Below are 21,167 nucleotides of genomic sequence, written 5' to 3'. Positions count from 1 at the left end.
TCTTTTTGTATTGTTTCGACTGTGGCTTTCAGGCTCTCGATGGAGCTTGAGAGGGGGATGGAGGGCGCTGGGAGTAAGGCTGCTCTGTCGTGTGAGAGTGCCCTTATTTCTTTTTCCACTATGGGAGGAGACGTCTCAGGAGGAATGTTCGTGTTGGTGGGGAAGGATCCCTCGGGGTGGGGTGAGATGATCTGGCCTGTCTTTCTTCTCCTTATCTTACGTTTCCTAATCCTCTTCTTGTCTTCCATTTCCGTGGTAGTGGTCGTCGGGGGTTTGGCAGGCGGCGTTTCTTTGGGGGCACAGACTTCCTCACTTGTTGGTGGAGGCTCAGTGCCAGATGATTTAACCGCCTGGGTTGGGGGTGCGTTTTCTAAAAGGTGTTTAGGGGACCTGGGCGCTGTCCCAAAGTCCCTCTCCTTTGCCCACTCTTCTTTAAGGTGGGTAGCCCATCGCTCCCTGGCAGCAGCTAGCGCTTCCGAGAAGGTGACATATCTCTGGTTTTTTATCTCATGCGCTATCCTCCTAATAGCACGCAGGTATTTATTTCCTACGTCGGCAAATACGGGGAGGGAGGGAGGGAGGGTTCAGCCCATGTCGCCCAGACGAAGGCGGGAGGAGGTGTGTATGTGTGTGTGTGTGTTGGTTAAGGCAAAAACTTAAATCTAACATTAAATCTAATAACTTAAACCTATTTTTTTATCTTAACTCTAAGTTTTGAATATAGATGTGTGCCTATGCTCGCTTTTTATTATTCATGAAAAAGGGGGGTTTAGTTACGTCTGGGAAAAGTGGAGTGTCGATTTTAATACAGTATTACACAAAAAACATTAATAGTATTACTTAATATAGCAAAATCTATTTAAAAAAATTACATATTACTTTTATTCAAATGAATGTTTTATATGATTTATTTTAGAAATTTTATTTTTACAAATAAAACATATTTTCTTTAAGGGATAGCTTTAATTTTATACACACGCTTAGGTTTTCGTGTCTGACAATATAATGGTCTCTACATAGCAGCCCATGAAAGAGTAAAGAAGGATAAAAAGAAAAGATGAAGACGATTTAGAAAAGAAAAAGCGAAGAAGAATAGAAAAAGAAAGAAGAAGAACAGAAAGAGAAGAAACGAAACAATAAAGAAAATAGAATAAAAATAAAAATAAGCAGAAAAAAAAATACTTCAAAAGTTAACTATAGAGGGTGCTATCAACCAAGATCTAAGAATATATATTTAGACCTTGCTATCAACCATGTCGTAAGAATAGCCTGAGAACTCTTCTCAAGACCCGTCGTAGCCACTGCGTTGTTGAAAAACAACGACTGAAGTTCCCAATCCACAGCATCCTCGTAGTAACGCTGTCAAATGTTCATCAGGCTCTCGGTAACTCTCATCAGTGACGTGTTCTTTTAGCAGGGACTACGTTCCTTCTCGACCTCAAACCCCTCGAAAGTGATGACTCCCAAATGTGTTCTGCATTGGGGATAACCGGCGTATGGAAGACCCTGCGGGTAATGTAAAACGCAGGATTCGCAGAAATTCGACTATGCCGGTTGCAAAATCTACCCATTGATATTCTATGATCATCATCAAACTTGCATTTCAGGACTGTGCCTGCTTAAAAATATGAATTGTAGCGACAATATGGAAATTAACTCAGAGGCTCAAAAAAGAAATCATAGATTTTTTTTTTTTAAATAATACAATCTTTGGAAATGTATGCAAACTTGATACATTACTTACATCAATTTCTTTTTTTATTTATAAAGTATGAAGAACCAATTCAAAACATTTAGATTTTTATATAAATTGCTAAGCTGCATTGTACAAGAGGATATTTCCAACCCTCATTCTACAATTTCTAAATCAGCGTCTTCGTGACGGCCACAAACCAACTCTTACAAGGTTTCGCAAGAACATCCGCTTTTATTTATTTTCCATAAGCAATATCACAACTACGTCCATATCAGCTACCCATTTCTTCATATATCTATTTACAGAAAATATTACTTTTGATACAAAGCACCACATGTTAGCGAAAACTTGAAAACGTCCGTTTTATTGATGCTACGATCGCACTGACGCCACTTGTTCCCTGCACTGCATCTCCAAGGTCTAAATATATCCTTAGATCTTGCTGCATCTCTAGAATTTCTTTTACCCAAGCTTCGGAGATTTATTAGTCACGTGAAGAGGAGAGGCCGGGAGGAGGCATCAGAGTGAGCGAAGAGGAGGAGGATAAAGGTCTGGACAAAGTCGGGGGAAATTAATACGCTTTGGTAACATTTGAAAATACAATTAGATTAAATAGAATAAAACAAGATAAAATAAAATAATATAAAACTAAATGAAAATGAAATAGAAAAAAAGCTCAAATAAAACAAACAAGACAATACCTAAAATTGCGAACAATTTTCTTCCCAGAAGTTCGTTCTGTCCACAATAATAGATCGACTGGCGCGCCCACTTGAGCAAGAATATCCTAATAACATAAGCTAAATAGATTTGCGTGTGTGTAGTGGGATGGGGGTAAAGCACAACAGGGTTCTGTACTTTCATTAGCACTATGAGGTTGACAGAAGGCAATAAGGGTTAGGGGGGGGGGTTATAGGGGTAAATGGGGAGGTCATTAAAAAAAAGTGAGAATTCGGGGGTGGGAAGGGGAGAGTATGAGAAAGGTTCGAAATGGGGGAGGCTGGGGGGGGGGGTCACAACCCCATCCCGAGGAGACATTTTACACGCTCCCCCCCTCCAGGGATGTATCTCCCCCATGAAATTGTCCCCACCCCTCAACCCCCGGCGGAGTAATTTCCCAAAATAGAAATGTCATCGAACAAAGTAAACAGTACAAGAACGATGACATCTGTCCATCTCTGGAACATCCTCGGTCTTTCCCTCAAGTTCGCTCCATCCACCTCTGCCTTTTTTTTTCTTTTTTTTTTTTTCTTTTTTTAGTCAGTCTTCATTCATTCTATCCATAAGCCTGAACCATCCCAGTAATACCTTAACAGCCCTATCTGCCAGCTTCCTTCCAACCCCTGCTTTCCACCTCACCTCCTCAATTCTCACTACCCACCATCGTAACCCCCATCCATACTTCTGAATCACTTTATCTCGTATACTTTTAAATTCCTCCTCTTAGCTTCCCTTGAATTCACTTTCGTCCCTTCGCACCCCATTCTCTTCGGAATATTGTAAGGATATACATACTGATTTCAGAATAAATAGGGACTGCCTAGGGGAAAGATGGTGGGCTGTTTGGGTGATACTTTTGGATGCGCTACATTCTTGTGTGAAATATATCCCGTTGACTTTGGTTTCCATAATTATATCTTCCAGTGTTTTTTCGTCACTAGTGAACATCCTGCCACTATTCGTCATGCTGTTACCTCAATTCTTAGCGCGTGATTTGCTTCCCATTTTCTTTGAGTATATTTCCGATGATATGTAATGAATAGTCTGGTGTAGGGTTCTCAGTACCCTCTGGGTATGTTTCTTGCAGACCTTGGAATGGCGTTTGATATATTTCAGTCTTAACACTGAATTGAACTGGTCCTTGTTCCAATCCAGTTGCTTGTTTTCTATTCTATGGGTATGTTGTGGTCAGTGTTATATTTTCTTCTGTGAGAGTTAACGTAAGGGCATGCATACTAGGTGCACAAAAATAGATAATTTATTTTCTTAAACCTATCCATATACACTTAAACATTAAGTAGAGATCAGTAGTTCCATGCCGCCCAAGATGGCGCAGTGGCCCCACTCCATCGTCATGTCCCCGAAGTGACTCTGCCACGAGGTTCCTCTGTTGGGAGCCACTCTGCTGAAGCGGGACTTGAGGTAGATGCGGTAGTACTTGTGGGCCTCGAGCACGAGGGGCTGATGGAGATCGAACTGTCCCGTGGCAGACGTGACTGTGCGGAGGCTGTTGAAACTCTGGTCTTTGATCTCCAGCTCGCCGTCGAAGGAGAGGAGGATTCGGTGCAACAGGACGTCGTGACTGAAGCACAGGAAGTCGACGATGCGTTCTCCCGTGCTCGACTTCTTCGTGACATTAAGACTTCGGTTGCACGAACTGAAAACATTTTGTTCTTCTGTCACACCTACAAGAGGAACTTTGGCGGGTCGAGGGATTGTAGTAGAATATTTTCGGAGTCTGAAAGTTCCTGGGGTATGTTTACCTTCCAGAGACACCTTCGCAAAGTTCAGGACGTGAGAAGTTGAGTATTTGGATGGAGAATTGGTCAGGAATGGGCGCTTGGTAGACGTGACTCCTGGAATGTCTTTGGGAGGAGATCCCCTCCGCAGAACAGGCGAGGTCCTCAAGTTTTCTTTGTCGAACTTGACCATAGCTGCTATCTGATGTGGATGTCTGACGATCTGGATAAGGTGTCGTTTCCCTGGAAGGATAGGTGACAGATATTTAGTATTCAAAGTAGAATCTTAAGTGTAAGATGCATATGTTTGTGGTCAAAAGTTCGTTTCTTTAAACATCTTAGGAGCAAGGCAAATAAAATGAAAGCTTGTCAAGATTAAACACAGTCAATGTCCGGTTATTGCTTGAAGTCAATATATGCTATTAATTTTAAACCAATAGCCAACCATTTCTCTTTGTTGAACATTATGGAAAACACACCTGCACAACAGTTCTAATGCTGGTATTGTTGAGAACTGGTTATTCTGCTGTGACCGCTAATGCCGATTGTCTTGACGGGGCTGCTCTAAATGGCAATTCTGACTTGAGGGACTTGAGTATCAACTCTTTCCGTGCTGGACTGGAGTCGACTGTGCCCGACACCCCATGCAGCGTCTTTATATGCACGTTGCTCTGGACCTGGCCGTGTTTATGTGTACTCAACAAGACTCGACGTGTCTGTGGTGTGTGTGCGTTTGTCTGTATAACCTTGCACACAGTTGCAAATGTTCCTCCTCCCCTCCATTTTCATTTTATATTTTTGTCTAGACTATCTGAACTCATGGAAAACTTATTGGCGGGTGCATTATTTCTACATCACTGATTTTCTTCATTATTGGCAAAAGCTACGAATCCATTTGTATAGAATCGTATCCAGGGAATAAAATATCTGGAGACTGATGGCATTATTCGGTTCCTACACACGTGAGCGGTGACGTAGTCGCGTTCTTGTTCGATTGTTTTTCTATCTTTTATTGAATCACATAATATCAAATAGACTTGTGGAGGAGAGAGATTTACACTTTTGTTTTAGCTGACGACAAGCTATTTCCATCAGTGATATGTATTCTCTTCAGTAGCTGAAGGGACAATAGTTCGCCATAACATTTCCTTATGAATTCATATTGGCGATAGTGGTTGTGAGGTTTGACCATTTTGATGAAATCCCTCCATCATCTTGGAAAAAAAGTGGAAAAGCAGATGTATGTCTGTAAGAAGCTGTGTGAATGTAATGCATGAATTGCTGTGTCATGTGTATGTGTACATGTGTGCATAAATGTGAGATGTATATACTCTATATTCACCCGCACACAGACACACACAACAGAATACTGATAAATAGGAACACAGCTGAGCAACTGTTACTGTTCCTTAGAAAACCGAGAATATAAGAAATAGGCCACTTCAACTGTGGAGAAGTAAGATGGGGGGAATGGGAGACGGAGGTAAGTATTGTTGAGTGCAGATGTGTTCAGCACAGTCATGACAACGTAGAGATCCTACGAGTAAAGGAACCAACAGGATGCATAGACGAACATACGCTTGCAAGACATATGTTAGTGACATATAAATGAAACGCAAGTGAAATGTCAACGACACGTCAGTGGCACCGCAGTGACATGTCACCTCATTTAACCTAACCACATTTAACCTCACCTTATCTATATTACCTTAGCTTACCTAACCCCATCCTACCTAATCTTGCCTTACCTAACATTTGTGTGGGAAAAAAAGAACTTATATCCAGGTACATCCTAACTTGACCTGGAGATGGACACGGGGGTTCGCCGATTAAATGAAGCGGCCTTGCTGTTGATGTGCTGTGTCTTCCTGCATTGCTTCTGACCCAGGGCAGTGGCCGATAGGCATGGGTGACCTGTCATCCAGAAGGAGCCAAGATAAGAAAGGAGGGGTTGGATGAGAGTGGAATATGTGGGAATGGAATGGGTGGCAGTGGGTTTTATGCCCTTTTTTTTTTTTTGGCATTCTCCCTTGTAAGGGTAAAAAAGCCGGTGGTATATGTATATTTATTTTGCTGCATCTGCGGTGAGTAGACACTCAAATCCCGGAAAGAGTATTTTAAACGCCTGATTAAAAATGCTCTGTGTAGTAATTTAGTTGTAAAGCGAGTGACCATCATTAAAGTTGATATTCCTATAATTATTTTGTCTCGTGTGTCCAGCTTCTTACAGCATGGAAGGCAAAAAATTGATGTCACCTGACTTTTGCTACTCCCATGGCTTGACGAGAACACAAACATCACATTTCGCATGACTTCCTCTGCACGACAATTATAAATGGCAAGTCAAAATCCAATCATATCAACTATTTCAACTTATCGTCTGTTATGAGTTCAATACATCAAAGTCAAAACTTCACCGTGCTAGAGCCTCCAAGAAACATGTGACAGCGGGTGACAATAAGTTTGGTGATGAGATAGTAGGTCAAATAAAAGACAGTATGGATCCAACGTGTAAGGCAAAGTCAAAATCTTGAATCCTTCATTTATAAATATTAAATCGTTCATTTAGATATAAGCAAGCCGAACTCTTGGCTTTCAGGGTGGGAGGTTGGAATATTCTCCGGAAGGCAACAAAGTTTTATATTGTCGTGATCCCATCACCACTATGTCCGATGGCGAAGTTATTGAAATTTTAGGTATTAACCTAGTACTAAGCACTATCAGAGTGGTTGGTTAATAGGAAATTACTGGGCAATAAATATGACATTAATATTGATAGGTTTACTGTCGCACGTTATAGGACTCAAAATAATATTATAAAATTTAAGTTTGAAAATATTACAACCTTTGTAAATGTATGCAAATTTGACATATGATTTACATCAATTTCTTTTTTATTTACAAAATAAGAAGAACCATTCAAAATGTTAAATAATTTTATTTAAATTACTAAGCTACAATGTACAAGAGAATATTTCCAGCCCTCATTCTACAATTTCTAAATCAGCGTCTTCATGACGACCACAAATCAACTACAAGGTTTCGCAAGAACATCCGCTACTTTTATTTATTTTCCATAAGCAATATCACAACTACGTCCATAACAGCTACCCATTTCTTCATATATCTATTTACAGAAAATATTACTTTTGATACAAAGCAGTAGTGCTGGGCAAATACCGCTAATTTCAATATCGAAATTATTGGTGAACAACAATACAGTTACCGAAATTACCGACAGTTTACCGGTAGAAGACTCGTGAGGTAGTAGTGACGTCACAAGTTCGAGTCGAGTTCGAAAAATCAATGTTTTTGTCATTTAATAAGCTATATCTCTGGTTCTATTTTACATATTGTTTTTATTGTTATGTCATTGTAAAGGGAAAAGGTCATACTTTAATTGGTGCTACTATAGTATGCTATCTACCGCGCGAGTGAGTGAATGGAGGGTGTCTGAGGGTGGGTGTGGTATATTCATATTCGTTCGCGTCTGGGTTCATGTTTGGAGGTGGTAGTGGTAGGCAGCTACCGGTAAAGTTCCAGGTTTTATCCAACAACCTTAACGATAGCTTACCGGCAAACATTCTGCTACCGTTAAAGCTTCATTAACCGATAACTCGATAAGCTATACCATAACATTCAAAGATCGGTAAGCACGTCTCGGCTTGGTGGTACCGAGTGACTGTGGTGACGGGCCCAGTGCCCCGCTAATTTTACCGGTTAAACTTTTATCATTAAGCAAATATGTACCGCTAAGGTCTCGGTCATTTATTTTACCATTAAAACCGTTTTTTCGGCACTTTTTTAATTTCTCAATAGAATTAATGTCATTTCTGTGATCAGCATACGAAAATGTATTAATTGTGAAAGTTTCATAAAAAGAATTAGCGTGTCGCCAAACGAAGACCCATATATATATATATATATATATATATATATATATATATCCCTGTCGGAAGAGCTCAGAACTCGCATGACCGATCTATGGGTAATGCTGTGACCTTACACGCACCTCCCCCCCAACTCCCCGCCCACGAGAGTTGGAGTAACGGCTCGGAGCACAGCGATACTGAAATTATTTCAGCCCTGGACAGGTGTGTGTGTGTGTGTGTGATTCACTTTGGTCACCTTGGTCTTTGGATCACGTGTTGGACTCGTGATCGACATCTATTTCACTCCCGGAAGAGAGCTGTGTGTGTGTATTCACCTCGGATCTGCTGCAGGTGTGTGTGTGTGTGTGTGTGTGGTGTATAGTTTCGTATGCTGATCACAGAAATAACATTAATTCTATTGAGAAATTAAAAAGAGTGCCGAAAAAACGATTTTAATTATAAAAACTTACCGAGACCTTAGCGGTACATACTTGCTTAATGATAAAAGTTTAACCGGTAAAATTAGCGGGGCACTGGGCCCGTCACCACCGTCACTCGGTACCACCAAGCCGAGACGTGCTTATCGGTCTGTGAGTGTTATGGTATTGATTATCGAGTTATCGGTTAACGAAGCTTTACCGGTAGCAGAATTTATATCGGTAAGCTATCATTAAGTTTGTTGCCGATAAAATCGGTAATTTCACCGGTAGCTACCCACCACTACAAAGCAGCACATGTTAACGAAAACTTGAAAACGTCCGTTTTGTTGATGCTACAATTATGAAGACGCTGAGTTAGAAATTGTAGAATGTGGACTGGAAATATCTTCCTGTACAATGCAGCTTAGTTATTTAAATAAAAATTATTAATATTTTTAAAGGTTCTTATCTTATAAATGAAAAATAAATTGATATAAGTAATATGTCAAATTTGCATACATTTCCAAAGTGTGTACTATTTTCAAACTTAATTTCTATAATAATATTTTCAATTTAATAAAATTAGCACTTACATTTTATTAACTCAATATTCTATTTTTAATCAGGCATTTACCTGACATACATTTGCATTAATGAAGTCCACATAATAGTACGTGAGGCTTGAGACAATTCGCCTAGATGTAAATGTGCGACTCTTGCATTTAAATATCTCGCAGGTTCTCTCATACGCCCGTTATCCCCGATGCAGAACACATTTTGGGAGTCATCACTTCCGAGGGGTTTCAGGTCGAGAAGGATCGAAGTCCCTGCTTAGTCTACAACAGGACACGTTTCTGATGAAACTTACCGAGAGCATGATGAATATTTGACAGTGTTACTACGAGGATGCTGTGGCTCGGGAGCTTCACTTGTTTTCAACAAGGGTCAGCCACGGCGGGCTAGTTCCTGTTTCTACGTTTCGAGATGATAAAGCGCATGGGAAGTCGTGATGGTGGCAGCTTTGTTTTGGTCGAAGGAAGGACGTTAGATAATATAATCGCACTAAATACATCCTGTATCATTGAGCCCTTTCCTGCTTTCAGGTCAATGGGTCCGTTTTCTTTACTTTGTCTGGAAGTTTTCCTTCCGCCTCCTTTGTCATTTGTTTATCGCTAGCGGCGCGGCGCGGCGCGGCACCGCGCTGGTGCCTTCTCGTTGGGTACTAAGGCAAATAAAAGATCCATTCCCGTGGCAAAGGATTTTCCTTGGTATGTCGTAGTTGGTGCAGATCAGTGAGGATCTTCATTAGAGCACCAAGTAGCTCTTCCTGCCACCATGTTCTTCATGTTATTTCCTTTGCTCTATATCTCTCTCTTCTACTTCATGATTTTTTTTTTCCATATCCTGATTTCATTTTATGTTTTAATCGAATAGTGGGACGCTGACTTCGAGTCTGTCGACCTGTGAGTTCGGAAGCAGCGGTCCTCGTGGCCTGTGGGTCCTCTCCAGAGATCGTCCATCAAACTCGCGGAAGGCTCCTCTATGTTTTTATTTCCTTCCGGCTATTTTCCCAACTCTCTATCCATCTTGCGGGAGTGAGTGCGCGTCCACAACATTTGCGTGTGAACCACTCTTCGGCTCGGGGTCTCCTGGGCTTGAACCCAAAAAGCCTCTGGAACGTCTCGAGGGACTTTCAAGTGACCTCGAAGCCCCGCGGGGACATCAAGTTTGCGAGAAGTTCCTGATCCTTCGCCTTGCAAGTTGCTCTTCAGTCCTTTCCAATCTTTCACGTTGCAGGAACTACATTTTCCATTTTTTTCACTGTTGCCCTTTTCCTCTCTCAAGGAAGAAGAAGAACTCTTTCCTTGGTGGATGATGATTCGTGTTCGAGGTCAAGTCGTCCGTGAATATCTTTGCGTTCTTTCTTGAAGACTCTCCGACCTTGCGTCGCAGGGTCGCCCTTGAAGGGCCTTCGTGGTTACCGAGTTTGAGTGTGACACAGATTGAATCTATGTTATTCCTTGAGAACGTGATTCTTGTTGTTGTTATAGCTTTTGTTTTCATTCTTAATGTTATACAGTATATGCATATATCGCTTGAAATTGACGACATCCAATGAAAATAAGGAAAGAGCGTTTTTCTTGGGTCCATGACTTTTCGTCGCCGTCTTTTCGTCGCCGGACTTTTCGTCGCCGACGTTTCGTCGCCGGACATTTCGTCGCCGCGACTTTTCGTCGCCGGACGTTTCGTCGCCGCGACATTTCGTCCCCGCGACTTTTCGTCGCCGGTCTTTTCGTCGCCGGACTTTTCGTCGCCCCAAGCATAAATTGTATGCAAAGATTGACAACATTTGAAATATAAAATAATTGAAATATAAAATTGGAAATATATGATTTAATGCCAAATTCAATATACTTCTTCTGATTGATCTTGATGTGATTATTGGTAGTAGCGTCTGTCCAGCCTTACTAAAGAACTTTACATTTCAATACATATGGACTATTTACTAATAACTTACTAATTTTATAATAAATGATTTTACCCTTACACTTTAATGAATAGCTTCATAATTATGATTTCGTGTCAAATTATTACTGTATGATATGCCAATAATAAATTATCATATATACTGACGTGTCAAATATATATTTAGATAATGATGTATTAAATTATTTATTGTAATTTAAATAAAATTGTATTTCATCTACGTAAGTTAGGGCTCAGGTATTTGCAAGTCGGACTGGTTAAGGCAAGAATGAATGGTTTATACGGCACTGAGATGTATAGCTATTTGCCACACTCATATTATTGCATTGGGAGTAGGAATATAAGTACAAGTATGACATTAAATCATATATTTCCAATTGTCAATCTTTGCATACAATTTATGCTTGGGGCGACGAAAAGTCCGGCGACGAAAAGTCCGGCGACGAAAAGACCGGCGACGAAAAGTCGCGGGGACGAAATGTCGCGGCGACGAAACGTCCGGCGACGAAACGTCCGGCGACGAAAAGTCGCGGCGACGAAAAGTCGGCGACGAAAAGTCCGGCGACGAAAAGACGGCGACGAAAAGTCGTGCACCCGTTTTTCTTTATATTTTCATTCAGTATCACAAAGGATAATTGTTCAGCCTTTCAGTGACGGAGGGAGTATCCTGACTGAACGAAATCGTCTGGCAATATTTAAGCATAAGTTTCTATCTACGGGTTTATCCAGGCTGGTTTTCAATACTTAAAGGGCCGCAATTTGGCTCCCAGGAGTAAGATCACTTGGAGGCAAGAAGAAAAATAAATTATTTTTTTTTTCATAAGGGTCAAATCAGTATTTATTCTTCTCGACTCATTCACATATAAAATCAGTGGGAGTCTGAAAGAAGGTGAACGAAAATTCCATCATGCTTATTCAAATTTCATTACATATTGAAATCAAAACTCTGGTTAGTATCTATTCCGTCCTAGATTAGGAATACGCAGCGGCGATAGGGTCTCTCGGCAAGAAGAAACATAAAAAGAGGATCAAGACAACACAAGAGCAGCGAGCAAGATGGCTCCCAATCTTGCGGACAAACTGCATAAGGAGAGACTAGGGGCAACGGACCCGACATCGTCAGGAACGTAGGGAGAAACAGAGGCGACTTAAAGACGTTGTTTGGGTCACTGGACAGAACTGGACAGAAGTTCCTAGCCCAGTTCTCCTAAGCCACGACAACAAATAAGCCCCTAATCGCTCGCAATTCGCCCGGTGGCAATAACCCTCTTTTATACACTACTATCTTTTCATTTTCCTACAGACATTCTTCCCCTCCCACAAAACCCGATCCCGCGCAAGCGAGGTGGTCTTTCCTTGGAATCCAGAATCCAGAACGGAAGAACCTAGGACGAAAGGGAATCACAAAGTCGTGGAAACTCATTGAAAAGGGTGTTTCAAGTACAAACACATATTTCTGTAAACATGAACTAATTCCAGGTAAAGCCTCCACGATATAGTTCAGTTTTGAACCATAAATTAATATAAAAATGGAAATGATAAATAACTGGACACTGACAATCTATCTACCTTTCTTTCTTCCATACTAAACATAGGTCCATATATTTACGTAAATATACTGATACACACACACACACACACACACACACACACACACACTACTGGTTTAGAAGTATGTGATTCAATAACTGAGAAAAAAAGCAAGAACGCAACTACGTCACCACTCGCGTCTGCACAGGAATAGAATGATGCCATCAGTCTCCAGATTCCTTGTTTCTCAGCTGCAATACTGTACAAACAGTTTTGCAGCTTTCGTCATTAGTAAAGAGAGTCAGAGATATAGCAGCGATGTATTCAACATTAAGTTTGTAAATTGTTCAGAAACATGTATAGGCACATAATTATGTGAAATGAAACTGGGGGAGGAGGAGCGTCTGCAACTGTGTGTAAGGGCACACAGACAAACGCACGCACACCACCATCCAGACACGTCCAGTCTTGTTGAGGGTAAACACAAACGCGTCCAGGTCCAGAGCAACGAGTATATAAAGACGCTGAATGAGCTCTTGGGCACAGTCAAGTCCGGTCCACCACGGAGAGGGTACATATCCAGCTTCATCAAGACAGAACTGCCAGTTCCAGCAGTCCTTCCAACATATTCAGCATTAGCAGTCCCAGTAGAATAAACAGCTCTTAAGAACTGCAGTTTTAGAACTTTTGTGCAGGTGTGTTTTTGATTACATACGGCCAACACTGTCGAATGGTTGGCTATGTTTGTGCAATATCACAAAAAGACATTGGTAAACGATAACTGTTTATTGATGGTGAATCCAATCGTGACAGGCTTTCATTGTTTTTGCTCTGATCCAAAGACTTTCACAAAAACGATAATTTGATCATACCATATGTATTTTGCATCTTAAATTCTTTTTGAAATACTAATCTTTTGTCTCCTATTTTTTCAGGGAAAGGACACACTATCCAAATCATCAGACGTCCATATCAGAAAGCAGCTATGGTCAAGTTCGACAAAGAAAACTTGAGGACCTCCCCCATTCTGCGAAGGGGGTCTCCTCCCAAAGACATTCCAGGAGTCACGTCGTCCAAACGCCCCTTTTTGGCCAATTCTCCATCCAAATATTCAACATCTCACGTCCTGAACTTTGCGAAGGTGTCCCTAGAAGGTAAACATTCTCCAGGAACTTTCAGACTCCGAAAATGTTCTACTACACTCCCTCGATCCGCCAAAGTTCCTCTTGTAGGTGTGACTGAAGAACAGAAGGTTTTCAGTTCAATCAATCGAAGTCTTAATGTCGCGAAGAAGACGATCACAGGAGAACGCATCGTCGACTTCCTGTCCTTTAGTCATGACGTCCTGTTGCACCGAATCCTGCTCTCCTTCGACGGCGAGCTGGAGATCAAAGACCAGAGTTTCAACAGCCTCCACACCGTCACGTCTGCCACGGGACAGTTCGATCTCCACGAGCCTCTCGTGCTTGAGTCCCACAAGTTCTACCGCATCTACCTCAAGTCCCGCTTCAGCAGAGTGGCTCCCAACAGAGGAACCTCGTGGCAGAGTCACTTCGGGGACATGACGATGGAGTGGGGCCACTGCGCCATCTTGGGTGGCATGGACCTACTGATCTCTACTTAATGTTTAAGTATATATGGATAGGTGTTTTAGGTGTATATATAAGGAAATAAAATATTTATTTTTCATACACTCGGTATGCATATTCTTGCCTTCAACTCACGCAGAAAAAAAATAATTCACTAAAAGGTAATATGGGCGGAACATGCCAAAGAAATAGACAAATAAATCTCCAATTCTAATAAGAACCAGTTCTAATTCGGTGTTGAGGCAGCAAAATATATCAGACACCATTCCAAGGTCTGTAGGAAACGCCCCCCCACCAAGATACAAAGAAGATTTCACCAACCTCTTCATCAGTCAATACACATTCAAAAGAAAAAGAAAACACTCAAATACAATTGAAATAAAAAGATGGTAAACAATGACATGTATTTACAAGTGACAAAGTTAAGAAATAACTAAAAAACCGGAATGTTTTTAATAAGATATTTCACCAATAACAGAACACAATAATCACTAACACCCCATGTTGAAGCCACTCTAATTTGTTCTATAATCCTTATATATATTTTTTTTTCAAAACGAATGGCATTGAGAAAAAGTATATATATGTAATTCATTTTCAGTGTCCCGGAACCCCTGGGGGGCTTAGTAATTAAGAAGAATCTCGAATTAACTTTAATCACAAATCCCTCACGTTCATATTTTGAGTGTATTATCCCAGCAGGCAGCAAGCAGAAGAACTCCTGGATAGATAGCAGCAGTGTTAGTTGATTTGGAATATTTTGTACTTGACTTGTGAGTAATTGAGGCCATATTGACAGTTATTTCGATTTATCGTGTCGAGCATAAATCTTTTAAATACTATGGAAATAGTGAAGGAAAAGGGAAATGGACCGACATGACACTCGTTTGTTTCTTTGGTTTCAGCATGGGGATGATGTATTTTCTTTTCTATGCCCCTGTGATTTCGCTGTATGTCTATAAAAAGGATATTTCGAGACTTTATCTAGCTCATCGATAGTCGAGCATTTAAAGGTATGGAAGTTTTATTTCATTTTATTTATTTTTTGTTGCTTTTATTCTTTGAAGCGGGTCAATACTCCTCTCTGGTTTTATTCTGCGTATTTCTCCTAATATCTTATGTGTTCTTGGCCATTAAAGACATGTGACTTGTTTTAGAGTAGTAGTTGTTTAAGATGTTTCGCTGCGTAGAACGTGTTTTGGATTGTTCCTAAAGATTCAAAGGTAGAGAAAACTGGAAAAGACTGATCTACCCACATGCCTACAAGCCCCCAGACCAAAATTTGACTTAACATTTGCTGGCGTTTTCCGTCAACTTTTGCCTGCGGTTTCCGTCAACACGCTCCGCCCACCCTGTTCATCGCGCCCTCTGCGCTGTTGACGGAGGAGGAGGAGGGGATGAGGAGGAGGAGGAGGGGGAGGAGGTGAAAAGATGAGATTAGGGCTTCATGGGAAGGTGATAGGCTGTTTGAGTGCTTGTTTTGGTTGACCTTCATATTGGGGCGAAATGTCTTATCTTGTCTAGGGTTTCCACGAGTTTTATTTTTTTATTGATAAATAAGTGATTTCTTGATATTTGAGTTCTTGATATGTTCGTAAAGATTCCTTTTGCTGGGATTATGAGTCCTTTGCATTCTTTGGATTTGGATTGTGGGGGTTCTTGTAGCCCTTGAAGTGGACGATATATTTTGTGACATTAATACTAGAATACAACTGGTTATTGTGTACGGTGTTTTTTACTCTATCGGTATGTTCCTGTGAGCTTAATTTTTTGGAGTTATTCTTGCGAGTTAAACTAATGGACATGAATACTGGATGTACAAAAAATAAATAATTTATTTTCTTATATCTATACAAGACTAATACATTAAGTAGAGATCAGTAGGTCCATCCCACCCAAGATGGCGCAGTGGCCCCACTCCATCGTTATGTCCCCGAAGTGACTCTGCCACGAGGTTCCTCTCTTGGGAGCCACTCTGCTGAAGCGGGACTTGAGGTAGATGCGGTAGAACTTGTGGGACTCGAGCACGAGGGGCTGGTGGAGGTCGAACTGTCCCGTGGCAGACGTCACGGTGCGGAGGCTGTTGAAACTCTGGTCTTTGATCTCCAGCTCACCGTCGAAGGAGAGGAGGATTCGGTGCAACAGGACGTCGTGACTGAAGCACAGGAAGTCGACGATGCGTTCTCCCGCGCTCGACTTCTTCGTGACATTAAGACTTCGGCTGCATGAACTCAACACCTTCTGTTCTTGCGTCACACCTACAAGAGGACCTTTGGCGGGTCGAGGAACTGTAGTAGAACATTTTCGGAGTCTGAAAGCTCCTTGGGAATGTTTACCTTCTAGGGACACCTTCGCAAAGTTCAGTACGTGAGAAGTTGAATATTTGGATGGAGAATTGGTCAAGAATGGGCGCTTGGGAGACGTGACTCCTGCAATATCTTTGGGAGGAGATCCCCTCCGCAGAAGAGGCGAGGTCCTCAGGTTTACTTTGTCGAACTTGACCATAGCTGCTGTCTGATGTGGACGTCTAACGATATGGGTAGGGTATCGTTTATCTGAAGAGATAGGAGACACGTGTTTAGTATTCCAAGTAGAATCTTAAGTGCAAGATACACATATTGTTGTAAAAATATAGTTTCTGCAGAAATAATTGAACCAAGATAAGTAAAATAAAAGCCTGTCACGATTGGGATCATCATTATGAGAAGTTATCGCTCAACAATGTCAAAATATGATATTGACTGAATAGAAATAGCCAGTCATTCGACAGTGCTGGCTATGCATAATGAAAAACACACCTGAGGAAAAGTTCTAAAACTGGAGTTTTTGCGAGCTGGTTCTTCTTCTGGAACAGATAATGCCGTTTGTTTTTGCAGGGTTGCTGGAACTGGTAGTTCACTTTTGATGAAGCTGGACGTTAACTTTCCGCGGTGGACTGGTCTCGACTGTGCCCAGCAACTCGTGCTGTGCCTTTATATACACGTTGCTCTGGACCTGGCCGTGTTTATGTTTACGCTCAACAAGACTGGACGTGTCTGCATCGTCGTGTGTGCGTGCGTTTGTCTGTATGGGCTTGCAAACAGTTGCAGGCTTGAAGACATTGCTCCATCTCAATTTCATGTCATCTGTGTCTCAACGTGTATATGAACTCATGATAAGCTTATTGGTTGATGTATTACTTGTATATTTCTAATTCTTTTTACACATGGTGAAAGCTGCAACACTATATGCACAGTTTTGCAAGGCAGAAATAAGAAATCTGGGGACTAACGGCATCATTCTGCTCCTGTGCACACGTGAGTGGTGACGTAGCTGCGTTCCTACTGGATCGTTTTTCAAATTCTTATTAAATTCCTTAGTCTAAGAACAGCATTATGCGTGTAAAGGGACTTGCAATTTCGTTCTGGCTGGCGCTGAGCCATTTCCAATAGCTATGCTGTTAGAGTCCCGTCTTTCCACTTCCAGTGGTCAAACCTGACATTGAATTGTCTCAAATTATATGAATATTCTTCCCTCATTCAAATGATTCCAACGATGAATAATACTGTGTTGAAAAAAAAGTACTCCCCCCCCCCTACAAAAGAAAGAAAAAAAAAATCCCTAAGGATTCTCGCCTTCCTTTGTTCCGAGACTAACAGCTCCCCTTAATCAGTTATGTCCACATATTTCAGGGTTCTAAACGCTACTTTTAAACCATCCCACCTCCTTTCGTTTGAAGGTAGGTAGCCCCAATATATTTAGTCTCTCTTCACATGAGCACCGTTCGTAAAATTATTCATTCCTACCATTTTCTTTCATTTCCCAATAGATTTTTTTCCGACAAAAACCGATCCCGCGAAAGTGGATGACCTGACCTTGATATTTATAATATTTTTTTTTCTAATTACTTACCACGTGCATACACGAAAAGTTGTATATGAATTAATCACTTCTTAGGTAAAGTGAGGTTAAGTTAGGTGAGGTTAGGTGAGGCTAGGAGAGGCTAGGATAGGTGATGCCAGGTTAGATGTGCTTAGGTTAAACGAGATCCGTGACATGTCACTGCCATGCCACTGACATGTCATTGACGTTTCGCTTACATTTCACTGAGATGTCATGTATTACAGGTGCATGTTTGTCTATGCATTGTGTTGGTTCCTTTACTCGTAGGATCTTTAATGTGCTCAACATATTTACATTCAATATCTACATCTGCCTCCCTTTCCTCCCATATTACTTCTCCACAGTTAAAGTAGCCTATTTCTTATATTCTCGATTTTCTAAGAATTATTTCCAGTTGTCCAGCTGGCCTGCAACAGAGTAGATGTCAGTCTTCTATGGTACTCTTGAGAAGTTAAAAGCCAAGTCAGTTTCAAGCCTATTACCACAGAGTCAAGTTCAGTTCTATTAGTTCAAGAAGTGATTCCGTGAGTAAGGTCTGTACCTATTAAGTCGATTAGTCCAGCCTCCCACAACCGCACACCCGTACACATCACAGTCATTCACTGTATATTTTGAATTTACAATAATAATATAACATAATAATATAAGACACATATTTAGGAAACATTAGTCTCATTCACACCACCTCTATTTCGAGAGTGATAATTACATGTACAAACGTTTGTTCGTCTTCCTTGTTGATCTAACCATCTTGACCACAGCGACCACTTATTCAGATTTATTCGTAATCAAGGAACACGACATCTGTAAGTGTGTATCTAAACGTGGGTGAATGTATATGTATACGTGTATATATACTGTACATATCATATTTATTCATGCATGTATACATACACATGACACAGCAAAGCATACATTACATTCACACAGCCTCTTACACATACATATGCTTTTTCACTTTTTTTCCGTGATAATGGAGGGATTTCTTCAAAATAGTCAAACTTCACAACCATTATGAATTTATACAAACTTCACAAACACTATCGTCATTATGAATTTATACAAAGTCCAAGAGACTATAAAAATAACCGAGAAATAGGGTCTGCCCCACACCTATTATAACTCTTCCTTCCATTTCATTCTTTCCTTACACTAAACCCCTAAATCCCCCCCTCCCTCAATCTCCCATCTTATCTATTCTGCCCTCTAACTGATAGGAAATGTTATGGCGAACTATTGTCCCTTCAGCTACTGAAGAGAATACACATCACTGAAAGAAATAGCTTGGCGTCACCTAAGACAAAAGCGTAAATCTCTCTCCTCCACAAGCCTATTTGATATTATGCGATTCAATAAAAGTTAGAAAAACAATCGAACAAGAACGCGACTACGTCATCACTCACGTGTGTAGGGGAACCGAATGATGCCATCAGTCTCCAGATTCCCTGGACACAATTCTATACAAATGGATTTGCAGCTTTTGCCAATAATGGAGAAGATCAGTGATGTAGGAATAATGCACCCGCCAATAAGTTTTCCATGAGTTCAGAGAGTCTAGACAAAAATATAAAATGAAAATGGAGGGGAGGAGGAACATTTGCAACTGTGTGCAATGGTGTACAGACAAACGCACACACACCACAGACACGTCGGGTCTTGTTCAATATACATAAACACGGCCAGGTCCAGAGCAACGTGTATATAGAGACGTTGCATGAGGTGTTGGACACAGTCGACTCCACTCCAGCCCGGAAAGAGTTGATACTCAGTTTCATCAAGTCAGAATTGCCATTCAGGGCAGCCCCGGCAGGACAATCAGCATCAGCGGTCATAGCAGAATATCCAGCTCTCAACAGCACCAGCATTAGAACTTTTGTGCAGGTGTGTTTTACATCATTTCCAACAATAGAAATGGTTGGCTATTGTTTTTAAATTAGTAACATATAGTGACATTGTTAAGAGATACCACTTAATTAACGTTGTGTATAATTAATCGTGACAAGCATTCATTTTATTTCCCTTGCTTTTAAGACGACATAAACGAACGCTTGACACATGAGAATCTTCCACTTAATATTCTACTCGGAATACTAAATATCTATCACCTATCCTTCCAGGGAAACAACACCCTATCCAGATCGTCAGGCGTCCACATCAGACAGCAGCTATGGTCAAGTTCGACAAAGAAAACCTGAGGACATCGCCTCTTCTGCGGAGGGGATCTCCTCCCAAAGACATTCCAGGAGTCACGTCTCCCAAGCGCGCATTCTTCACCAATTCTCCACCCAAATACTCAACTTCTCACGTCCTGAACTTTGCGAAGGTGTCCCTAGAAGGTAAACATTCCCAAGGAGCTTTCAGACTTCGAAAATGTTCTACTACAGTTCCTCGACCTGCCAAAGGTCCTCTTGTAGGTGTGATGCAAGAGCAGGAGGCTTTGAGTTCATGCAGCCGAAGTCCTACTGTCACGAAGAAGTCGAGCGCAGGAGAACGCATCGTCGACTTCCTGTGCTTCAGTCATGACGTCCTGTTGCACCGAATCCTCCTCTCCTTCGACGGCGAGCTGGAGATCAAAGACCAGAGTTTCAACAGCCTCCGCACAGTCACGTCTGCCACGGGACAGTTCGACCTCCACCAGCCCCTCGTGCTCGAGGCCCACAAGTTCTACCGCATCTACCTCAAGTCCCGCTTCAGCAGAGTGGCTCCCAACAGAGGAACCTCGTGGCAGAGTCACTTCGGGGACATGACGATGGAGTGGGGCCACTGCGCCATCTTGGGTGGCATGGACCTACTGATCTCTACTTAGTGTATAAGTGTATATGAATAGGTATAAGGAAATACATTATTTATTTTTGTACACCTTGTATGCATACCCTTACCTTTAACCCTCTCAGAAGAAAATGCAACACTGATTACAACATATTCCTAGAATAGAAAACAACTAAATGGATTGTAACAAGGACCAATTCAATTCAGTGCTAAGGCAGCAAAATATATCAAACGCCATTCCAAGGGCTGTAAGAAACACATGTCCAAAAATATTGAAAGTTCTACAATAGACTACTGATTACAACTGACCTCAATGTTTCATAGGAAATATATTCAAAGAAAATCACACGTTAGGAATTGAAGTAACAAGCAGCAAACAGTGACATGATACGTTTACTAGTGACGAAAAAAGACCTCAAGATATAACTGTGAAAACCATAGACAACGGAAGATATTTCGCACAA

General features: G+C 41.2%; 3 protein-coding genes across 3 annotated transcripts; 2 read left to right on the top strand and 1 right to left on the bottom strand.

The window, feature by feature from the left end:
• Window positions 1-3,709: 3,709 nt before the first annotated feature.
• LOC143025858 (uncharacterized) lies at window positions 3,710-4,768 on the bottom strand. Its single transcript, XM_076185871.1, has 2 exons — window positions 4,635-4,768; window positions 3,710-4,398 (listed from the first exon to the last, which is right to left on the bottom strand). Exon 2 carries the CDS (start codon window positions 4,346-4,348, stop codon window positions 3,710-3,712), a length of 639 nt encoding a protein of 212 aa, XP_076041986.1. The 5' UTR covers window positions 4,349-4,398; window positions 4,635-4,768.
• Window positions 4,769-12,965: 8,197 nt separating this feature from the next.
• Window positions 12,966-14,087, top strand: LOC143025294 (uncharacterized). Its single transcript, XM_076184766.1, has 2 exons — window positions 12,966-13,158; window positions 13,399-14,087. The coding sequence occupies exon 2, from the start codon at window positions 13,449-13,451 to the stop codon at window positions 14,085-14,087; it is 639 nt and encodes a 212-aa protein (XP_076040881.1). The 5' UTR covers window positions 12,966-13,158; window positions 13,399-13,448.
• A 5,596-nt stretch (window positions 14,088-19,683) lies between these two features.
• On the top strand, window positions 19,684-20,762 carry LOC143025295 (uncharacterized). Its single transcript, XM_076184768.1, has 2 exons — window positions 19,684-19,815; window positions 20,052-20,762. Exon 2 carries the CDS (start codon window positions 20,102-20,104, stop codon window positions 20,738-20,740), a length of 639 nt encoding a protein of 212 aa, XP_076040883.1. The 5' UTR covers window positions 19,684-19,815; window positions 20,052-20,101; the 3' UTR covers window positions 20,741-20,762.
• The last annotated feature ends 405 nt before the right edge of the window (window positions 20,763-21,167 follow it).

The sequence above is a fragment of the Oratosquilla oratoria genome, chromosome 5, assembly GCF_046742065.1.
Source record: "Oratosquilla oratoria isolate Oo_2021 chromosome 5, ASM4674206v1, whole genome shotgun sequence".
In the NCBI taxonomy this organism is placed as follows: domain Eukaryota; kingdom Metazoa; phylum Arthropoda; class Malacostraca; order Stomatopoda; family Squillidae; genus Oratosquilla; species Oratosquilla oratoria.
This window is presented reverse-complemented; position numbering and strand designations above follow the sequence as displayed.

Coding starts and splice junctions, on each gene's coding strand:
- LOC143025858 (XM_076185871.1), bottom strand. CDS start 4,348: ATGGTCAAGTTCGACAAAGAAAACTTGAGGACCTCGCCTGTTCTGCGG.
- LOC143025294 (XM_076184766.1), top strand. CDS start 13,449: ATGGTCAAGTTCGACAAAGAAAACTTGAGGACCTCCCCCATTCTGCGA.
- LOC143025295 (XM_076184768.1), top strand. CDS start 20,102: ATGGTCAAGTTCGACAAAGAAAACCTGAGGACATCGCCTCTTCTGCGG.